General features: G+C 45.1%; 3 protein-coding genes across 11 annotated transcripts in view; all 3 read left to right on the plus strand.

The window, feature by feature from the left end:
• LOC147833529 (uncharacterized) overlaps positions 1-622 on the plus strand; it is a 20614-nt gene extending 19992 nt beyond the window's left edge. Inside the window, exon 5 of the mRNA XM_087288294.1 lies at positions 414-622. The gene's annotated coding sequence lies outside the window, so the exon portion shown is untranslated. The remainder of the gene's footprint in view (positions 1-413) is intronic.
• On the plus strand, positions 457-4072 carry osr2 (odd-skipped related transciption factor 2). 6 transcript variants are annotated; one of them, XM_087285729.1, is made up of 5 exons: positions 793-1031; positions 1134-1190; positions 1342-1897; positions 2510-2609; positions 3779-4072. In XM_087285729.1, the coding sequence occupies exons 3-5, from the start codon at positions 1356-1358 to the stop codon at positions 3851-3853; spliced, it is 717 nt and encodes a 238-aa protein (XP_087141855.1). In that variant the 5' UTR covers positions 793-1031; positions 1134-1190; positions 1342-1355; the 3' UTR covers positions 3854-4072.
• Positions 4073-6148: 2076 nt separating this feature from the next.
• vps13b (vacuolar protein sorting 13 homolog B) overlaps positions 6149-10000 on the plus strand; it is a 90618-nt gene continuing 86766 nt past the window's right edge. For all 4 annotated transcript variants that reach the window (XM_087287871.1, XM_087287870.1, XM_087287872.1 and 1 more), the window contains exons 1-3: positions 6149-6223; positions 7724-7888; positions 8460-8603. In XM_087287871.1, the coding sequence (XP_087143997.1) occupies positions 7742-7888; positions 8460-8603 (291 nt within the window). In that variant the 5' untranslated portion in view covers positions 6149-6223; positions 7724-7741. The remainder of the gene's footprint in view (positions 6224-7723; positions 7889-8459; positions 8604-10000) is intronic.

A 10000-nucleotide genomic window follows, 5' to 3' on the forward strand; every position in this document is an offset into this window, starting at 1 on the left:
GTGCTCATGTACTGCTCATGTCTCCTCAGCAACACACACACACACACACACACACACACACACACACACACACACACACACCTCTAAATTCTGTTTTACTGTCGAGAATCACACAGGGACTGAACATGACGACTGAGAGACTGAGTTTGGCTGAACTTGCAGATGTAAGAGAGAAACTATTACTGTGTGTGTGTGTGTGTGTGTGTGTGTGTGTGTGTGTGTGTGTGTGTGTGTGTGTGTGTGTGTGTGTGTGTGTGTGAGAAAGAGAGAGCTGTCAGATGCGTGTTGCCAACAAACACATATAAACACAGATGTGTGTGTGTGTGTGTGTGTGTGTGTGTGTGTGTGTGTGTGTGTGTGTGTGTGTGTGTGTGTGTGTGTGTGTGTGTGTGTGGGCGGGTCGATCACTGTAGCTCCACCGCCAGAACAAGAACAAGAACTTTGAGAGCGGAGATCCAGAGCAGATCGGCGGACACACACACACACTCTCTCTCTCTCTGTCTCTGTCTCAGTGACACACACACTCCGCTGTGAGCATGTTCAGACTGTAGTTATGCCTCTGAGCTGAAGTTCCTCGCTCTGTGTGGATTTACAGTCAGACCGCGACCTTCGGCACCGAGGGTGAGAAAAGCTTCATTATTATTACTGTCGATCAACAACTGCAGCTCTGATCACACTTATTCCCTCTCAAGTGTGTATGTGTGTTGTGTTATAATCAGATCTGTGTGTGTGTGTGTGTGTGTGTGTGTGTGGAGAGCGGATATTAATAGACGCGCATTCAGCCTTAATTCTGGAGCTGAGAGAATGTCCTGCAGTGCTGTAGACGCGCGCAGATCCACACACTCCGCTCATGAGGATGTTCAGATGTTCACAGGCTGCTGTCTGAGCGGCTCTTCACTGACTGTAGATCATATTTGACTGATAATAATCATCTGTTGTGTTGGTCAGTGGAGTTCTCTGAGCTCAGTGGAGATCCTGAAGCTGTAGTCCTGTTCTCTGCCTTCACTGCTCCAGAACAGTTCCTTTATTCTGTTCAGCACAAAAGGAGATGTTTTGAAGAATGTTGGAAACCTGTAACCATTGACTTCCATTGCAGGAAAAAAGGCAAATACTCTGGAAATCAATGGTGACAGGTTTCCAGCATTCTTCACACTGTTTATTTTGTGAACAGAGGATCTGCTCGGCCTGCTGTGAGTGTGTTTCTGACAGCTCCTCTAATAATCACATGACGGAAATCATTTCACAATTACAGTAAACCGCTCAAACTGTGTGTTTCATGGTAATGTGATCATTAACGGGGCCGTGCGGGACTGACCGGTGCGTGTGCTCGTGTTCCCGCAGGATCTGCACCGGGAATGGGCAGTAAGACTCTCCCGGCTCCGGTGCCTCTCCACCCGGCGCTGCAGCTCAACTACTCGCTCCTGCAGACCCTGAACGCGTTCCCGGTGGCGGTGGATCAGCTGTACGGCCTCAGCGCGCTCCACACCGTACAGATGAACCGGTGGACGGTGGGCTTCCCGCAGCTGCAGGGCCTGGCGGACCCGCGCTTCCCCGGCGCACTCCCGTTCCCCGCCGCCGCCGCGCATCTGCTGCCGCACAAACACCCGGTGCACCGGAAGGACAGGCCGCGCTTCGACTTCGCCAATCTGGCGGTGGCGGCGACGCAGGAGGACCCGCCGGTGACCGGACAGAGCAGACTGAGCCCGGAGCGCAGACCGGCGCGCGGCAGACTCCCGGCCAAGAGCAAGAAGGAGTTCATCTGCCGGTTCTGCGGGAGACACTTCACCAAATCCTACAACCTGCTGATCCACGAGCGCACACACACCGACGAGCGGCCCTACACCTGCGACATCTGCCACAAGGCCTTCCGGAGACAAGACCACCTGCGGGACCACCGGTGAGCGCGCGCGCGTAAAAAAGAGAGAGAGAGTGTGTGTGTGTGAGAGAGAGTGTGTCTGTCATATATTTGCGTGTGTGTGTGTGTGTTTATCTGTCGTATGCGTTTGTATAAAGAGTGTGTGCGCGCGTGTGTGTGTTACAGAATGCTGTGTTGCTGTAACCCCGCGCTGGGTCAAACGCTGATATATTCTTTAATTAAACCTAAAGACTAAAATCGCCTGAAGATGATGATGAAGATGTTCTCGCTATTCTACACCTCTGAGTGTGTTGATTATTCTGAACATGAGCAAGTGGAGAGAGCTGAACACCGGTCACCGCTGACCCACAGCGGAGAGGAATACACACGAGTGAACGGTGACCGGTGTTCCTCTGCTCAACAAGAAAAACTCAAACATGTTTGGATCTTTACATCACACTTTTACCCCGGGGTTGGGTTAGTCCATATTTGACCCAACTTTTGTTTACGACACCCGAGCATTTTAGTGTTATATAGCTGTAGTTCAGTGCGCGCGCGCGTGTGTGTGAGTGTGTGTGTGTGTGTGTGTGTGTGTGTGTGTGTGTGCTGGGTTATTCTGAGGGTCGTGCTGACCCCCTCTCGCCTGTTCCTCAGATATATCCACTCTAAGGAGAAACCCTTCAAGTGTCAGGAGTGCGGGAAGGGCTTCTGTCAGTCCAGAACTCTGGCGGTCCACAAGACACTGCACCTGCAGGTGAATCTCCATCAACACACACACACACACACATTAATGCTGGGCTGCAACACAACGCTTGATCAGAATAGACAAACCCCACCGCTGGGCTAAAAAGTGTCATTAAAATTAAACTGAATAAATAAGCCAGCGATGTGTTCCGCCGACCCAGCGTTATCTAGATCCTCTGCATGATGAACTGAGGCTTTAATAACAGGAGTGTGGCTGCACCTGCTCTCTGTATTCACTTTTATTCACTGTAAATATACACTAGTGTGCTGGGTTAATGATGAGCAGACATGTCAAACACTGACTTAAACTATATTTCCTCCTTCAGTTTGTCCATATTTATTGTGGTAAATCTTGGATTAAACACGTCGCAGATCTCCCTTTGTTATTATCCAGGATGTTCTCCATATGTTTGTGCAGATACATCACATTTCCACACACTGGAGATCAGTCCATTCACAGATTAATATGTTGAGGAAAATATTAAATACCATTAAAAAAGAGGAAGAATGGGGAGAAAATACTGCAGTTTGTAGTTGTTTTGTGCTATATTTCGTCTGATTGTAAATGTCAGATCTTTATACTGAAGATGTTCTCTGAGCAAACTCTTATTTTAGTGGAGAAACCCGATTAATAAAACTGTCCTGTTTAAATGCACTGAAATAAATCATTATTATTCACTGAGCAATGGATTCAATCGTGCTGTAATCGGGCTGTGCTCATATATGCTGTATATAAACACAAACACATGCCGCCGCCGCCGCCGCCGTGCTTCATTATTCATTATTCCACATCTCTCTCATCTCAACTCCACATTTCTCTTATTTTAAATGTTTTAATTAATGAAGTATTTCTCTCTGTCTCTAATCTGAGTATTAAATGTTTTCTATTATTGATTATTTCGATGTTTCTCTAATCTTGAATGTTTAAGGACTTATTTGATTATTTCTCCTTGTCTCAAATCCTTCAACATTCCTTAAATTATTGATTGATTGTTGACTGTGTGTGTGTGCGTGTGCGTGTGCGCGCGCGCGTGTGTGAGAGTGTGTGTGCTGAAAGCTAAAGGGAATAATCCTGTGCTTGCTTCAAATCCGAACAGGAATCTCCTCACAAATGCCCGACATGCGGAAGAACCTTTAATCAAAGAAGTAACCTGAAAACTCACCTTCTCACCCATACAGACCTCAAGCCTTTCTGCTGCGGCCGCTGCGGGAAGGTGTTTCGGCGCAACTGCGACCTGCGGCGCCACAGTCTGACACACACACCGCCGCAGCAGGACCCAACCGCACAATAACCATAACCCAACCCAGGACAGCTCGATAGCCCAAAATAACCATAGCACTCACGATCACGGACACACTCCTGCAGGACACACTCACCCCTCAATAACAGACTCAGTGTGTGTGTGTGTGTGTGATGATGATGATGATGATGATGATGATGATGATGTAAATAAACGTTTCTTGTTGCTCCTCTTTCTGCCTGAGGTGTGTGTGTGCGCATTGGTACAGCAGATGTATGCTGAACACGAGCTCTGTGTGATGAAGCAGGTAAACTCTGCTGGAGGTGCAGATAATACAATATTTCCTCCTCTATGCTTGTTTGGACTTTTTAAAAGGTGTAATAAAATGAGTCGACATGTCTTTAATGATTTCGCTAAATTACACACACACACACACACACACACACACACACACACACACACACACACACACACGCGATTGTTTTATTTGTTGAAGTTTATTTGTTGTTTATAGGGTTATTTTGTTGAGTTTATGCTGATATAATTGTGTTGGATATATGAGGAATATATAATACAATAATATATAATACATTTCTGTGCAGCAGTGTGTAATTAATTAATCTTAAATGAATGTATAATGATTGTGATTTGATAGCTACTGGTCATTGTGATTTCACTCAGTAAATTATTGATAAATTATTAATTTAATTATTGAGTAAATTACAAAAACATGCCCTGGCCACAAACGAGTTTAACATGAAGGCTATAACAGTGGATCAAAACAAACGATTAACGTTTTTATTTAAAAAATAAATATAATAATAATAATAATAATAATAATAATAATAATAATAATAGCTTAATTATTTTATGTGAATGCTGAAGGAAGATTTGCGGCATGGAAATGTTATAAAGAGATTAATTTTCATCGGGATATGCAATCATATACAGTATATATATTAATGAGCTGAAATAACAATTCCTGAGATTTGATTGGGACAACTTAACTGTGTTGTGCTTTATCCATATACATTTGTTAAAAGTGTTGAGTTAACTTTATCGAGTTGTGTTGGGTCAACCTGAATGAATTGTGTGCAACCCTGCATTTTCACAGTGTGTGTTACAGTAAATATCTACCGATAAACTATTAAAGTCTTGGCATTTATCACAGATTAATCTGTAAATCCTGTAATTAATTGCGGATGGATGGTATTAAATCATGTAAAGCTCGCGAACACACAGGGAGAGCCGCTTCAGGACAGAGACTGACCCGTTACTGCAGCACTGCACCGGCGGAGCCCACAGCCACAGCACGGACACAGAAATACAGCCAATATTCATGAACTCGCCATCATCCGCTTCATATTATAGCAACTCAAATATAAACTACATTTAGGCTTCATTAAATCTCAAATTCAGCCGTGTAAAGGCGCGTCGCTGATTGTGGATTTATATGTTTGTTTACAGATTATTATATTAGCTTAATCCTTTTATAATTATCAATTAATATTTCATAGAGTTATACAGTCAGTCTTTAATACTGATGGCTATTCGGTGTTACAATAGTCTTAATAATAATAATAATAATAATAATAATAATAATAATAATAATAATAATAACAATAACAATAATAATAATGATAGGCCTACGTCAAATGTAATTGTAATTGTAAATGTAATTGTTTACTCTAATAATCGGCGATATCAGAAGCCTAAATAGAGTTTAATTATTAGTATTAGTGGTGTAATAATGAACTGGTGTCGGTGAGCTGTTTATTTACACTCATATAGTTTTGCTTGTTCAAACTACTTAATTAAAGTGAGCTGAAACAACACAAGTCTTGAGATTTCATTGTTACAGCTTAATTGTTTTATGTTCAATCCACATAACTTAAATTTGTTAAAAGTGTTAAGTTAACTTAATCAATTTGAGTTGGGTCAAAATGGATGAATATTTGTACAGTGAAGGCGACTGGTCTAGTTTTGAATCCAGGCTGTTCTCCGTGTATAGTGTGTGTGTGTGTGTGTGTGTGTGTGTGTGTGTTCAATGCTCGATAATAGCTGCTTTTTCCTGTGAATAATGCTCGTTATTCGGTGTTTGCTGATGAACTGTGTGTGTGTGATGGTCACTGGTGTGTCAGAGGTGAACTCCGGCTCTGTGAGCTCGGTTCCGCGCAGGTGTGCTGGATTAAATCTGCGTTATTCGCTCTCTACACACTGCTGTTCGACACGAGCTAAACCAATAGCAGTTTTAGTCAATCTGCGCATGCGCACGTCTGCCTTTGAGTCGGAAGTGACGCGTGGACGCAGCCTGTGTGTGCGGAAGTAATGGTCGTGGTGTGTGTTTGTGTATGTGGAGCAGCCGGACGCGTCGCATGAACCCGTAAGTGTTTCTCTGTGTATGTGTGTGTTTTCAGTGTGTGTGTTGCGAGTGTGTGAGCACTGACCGTGGATCAGCTGTGCAGAGAGCGCGCGTGAGTGTGTGTTCCCGCTCCTCTGTACACATATGGCGGATGACAGCAGGCGCTTCTGGACCAGGTGAAGGCCCACAGAGCGCTACCTGCAGCGGGTACAGCCTCAGTCTGAGGGACTTCAGTAGTGTATAATGCTGGAGGACACACAGCAGCAGAGTCTGACATGACTGACACACTGTACAGTGAACACTACAGAGAGAGAGAGAGAGAGAGATGCTGTCATTATTACACAGATGATCTGGACACACAGCAGCTGCTCGGATATAAACACAGCACACTACTGTAGAAGACTATATCATACTGCAGTACAGCGCGGATTACTGTAGTCAACACTGAAGTACACTGCAGCTGTTGATCAGGTCACTGTAGTCCGCCCTGCAGTGTGCTGCAGTTACCCTCTGTAATGTCATTGATTAACACTGAACAGGCTAGTGCACTACACTGCAGTGTGCTCAAACACACCACTGTTGACTGCAGACAGCTGGAGTGTGTGTCCTGATCTGCTCTGCCGGCTGCTGTGTTCTGCTGGTCTGCAGTGCTTCTGTTCTCCTCGTGTGTGTGTGTGTGTGTGTGTGTGTGGATATTAGGCATGGGTCAGTATTAGTCTCTGACAGTGTGATATAATATCTCAGTATTGTGTTATTACTGCTCTACAATAAGTTGTTTGGGGCTGTGTTCACACCTGTAGGTCGATTCTCTTGTTCCTAAACAGCGGTTAAACCTGTTCCAGTGCTGCTCTTTGCTCTCGGTGCGCTTCACTTTCACACGGCAAAGTTTCTCAACGGTCCAGAAGAGCTGAAACAGTCACATACGAGTAAACTCTCTGAGTCACACTGCTCAGCCTTTATTTTGCAGAGTCCCGCTCAGCTGTCATGCGTCCTAAATTTAATATATGACGAAGAGGAATGTAAACGCTGCTCTTTATTTTAAATGGTGACACACACAGACACCATCACCACATATCAGGCAGAGCTGACAACAGAGATGACAGATGAACTAAGACTGTGTCCGCTCTATTTTCCTAATGGATGAACAGCTCTCGGTGATAGTTCAGCATGCTTTCCCTTCACATTTGAGTTCTTTCACACTCTACAGCTCGTTTCAGTCCGGCCGTTACACCTCATACTGGCCATCTCTGACGGATTGGTGTGGATCTGAGCGCGATTGCTGGATTCACATATGCCAACCCGCGCTGACGGGGGAAACACGCCAGGTTCTGAAACAAAAGTCTAGGTGTGAAAGCACTCTTAAATGACTGGGTCAAAAAAAACAACAACACCCCCCCCCCCCCCCATTGAACACTGTCATTTATTTAATAACATTTAATATTATATGTTGGACCTGTAGCTTTTGATGTATATGAATGCACATGTATGCATATGTGTGTGTGTGTGTGTGTTGTGCTGCAGGCGTGAGGGTGTGTCAGGATGTTGGAGTCGTATGTGTCTCCTCTGCTGATGAGTTATGTGAACCGCTACATAAAGAACCTGAAGCCGTCAGACCTGCAGCTGTCACTATGGGGCGGCGACGTGGTGCTGAGCAAACTGGACCTGCGGCTGGACGTGCTGGAGCAGGTGACACTGACCCACACTGACCTACACTGACACGCATTGACCATTATTGATTCTCACTGACCCATACTGACCTCACTGGCCATTACTGACTACACTGGCCCACCCTGACATGCACTGACCCACACTGGCCATTGCTGACTACACTGACCCATACTGACACACTGACCCATACTGACTATTACTGACCCTCACTGACCCACATTGACCTTTACTAACCCACACCAACCATTACTGTTCCACACTGATCATTTCTGACCCATAATGACCCATGCTGACCCTCATCAACCCTCACTGACCCATAACCAAACATCACTGACCTAATCTGACACCGAATGACTCACACCAATTGACCCACACTGACACTGGGCCACACTATTACTGATCCACACTGACTGACCCACACTGAAAGACTCGCACTAATTGACCCACATTGACCGTCCCACACTCACTGACCCACACTGAATGACCCACCCCAATAGACCCACACTGACTGACCTACACTGACTGAATTTCACCAATTGACCCACACCGACTGACCCGCACTAATGCTGTGTGTGTGTGTGTGTTTCAGGAGCTGAAGCTGCCCTTCACCTTCCTGAGCGGCCACATCCACGAGCTGCGCATCCACGTGCCCTGGACCAAGCTGAGCTCAGAGCCGGTGGTCGTCACCATCAACACCATGGAGTGCATCCTGAAGCTGCGGGACGGAGCCACGGTCAGTGTCAAGCCCACACTGTAGCTGTAGTAGCATGTGCGCTAGCGCTCTGCAGTGTTCTGATTGGCTGTTAGTGCTCCTGCAGAGATGTGTTTCCTGTGTGTCGTCAGTCAGTTGTTTCATTAGTATACGGTGCAGTCGTGGTGTTCGGCGTGTGTCTGTCACTGTGCTGATCATCTGCAGCTGCTCTGTCAGTGTGACAGCAGAATCCTCTGATGACTGCCGCGCTCCTTCATCTGTAAACCTGCTCATCACTCACATCTCCTGTGTGTGTGTGTGTGTGTGTGTGTGTGTGTGTGTGTGTGTGTGTGTGTGTGTGTGTTTACTCGGATTTCTGTGACTCGCTCCAGTGTAAACATACAGCAGATATGAAGATGAACTGAACTGAATCAGCTCTGGTGTGTGCTGCTGTGCTTGACGGAGGAGAAACACACACACACACACACACACACACACACACACACACACACACACACAGCAGTTGCGTATGTAGGAGTGTGTGTTCTCTGCTGCAGGTCTGGGCCAGATGGACAGTTAGAAACAGTTTAAGAGGGAAGTCAATTACAGCTGATTACAGCGGCTCCTGGAGAACACATCTGCAGCTCGTGTGTGTGTGTGTGTGTGTGTGTGTGTGTGTGTGTGTGTGTGTGTGACTGCAGGAATATAAGCTGCTGCCGGCTGTGTGTGTGTGTGTTAGGAATGCACCAGTTCTTGGTAAAAAGCCGTATTGTCCCGTTGTTCTCCTGTAGTTCGGTGCGCTCTGTGATCCGCGGTTTCCTCGTCCCAAAGTCAATGGGGGTTTTTTCAGTGGGGTTTCAGTGAAATCGCTTAAATAAGGTCCGTGGCGAACACAAACTCAAGATATTTTTACGTTTTGTTCTACGACATAAAATGCATCAGTTACAGCTCACTCTTGACTTATTAAATCGGTTCTGCTTCTTTAATAAGCCGGCTGCTATTAAGTTGCTAAATGCGACTACAGGCGGTGTCGGAGGCGTGATACGTCATCCAGCTGATCTGGTCTGGAGCGCAGCTCGCTTGGTGTTTTTTATAAATTTTATTTATTGAACACAATTGGATAGCGTGCTTTTTGAACACTTTTGTAAACATTTAACCCCAAAACCCCCCAACCATCACACTCATACATACTCAAAGCCACTTTTATTGTAAAACATATAACAGAAGACGGAGAAATAGAAAAAATAAAATAAGATATTAACAATAAAACAAAAATAATGATAATAGTACAATTTGAGATAAATATATAAATAATTTCAAATAAATCAAATAAAATGCATAGATTAGCTAGTTACATCAACAGTAATGTGCTCCCCACCTCCTGGTTATAATGGTTTAGTTGTGCTGAGGATGGACCAATGCGTCTAGGTTAGGGCATG

This window comes from Danio rerio, chromosome 16 (assembly GCF_052040795.2).
Source record: "Danio rerio strain M-AB ecotype USA chromosome 16, GRCz13ab, whole genome shotgun sequence".
Classification (NCBI taxonomy): Eukaryota; Metazoa; Chordata; class Actinopteri; order Cypriniformes; family Danionidae; genus Danio; species Danio rerio.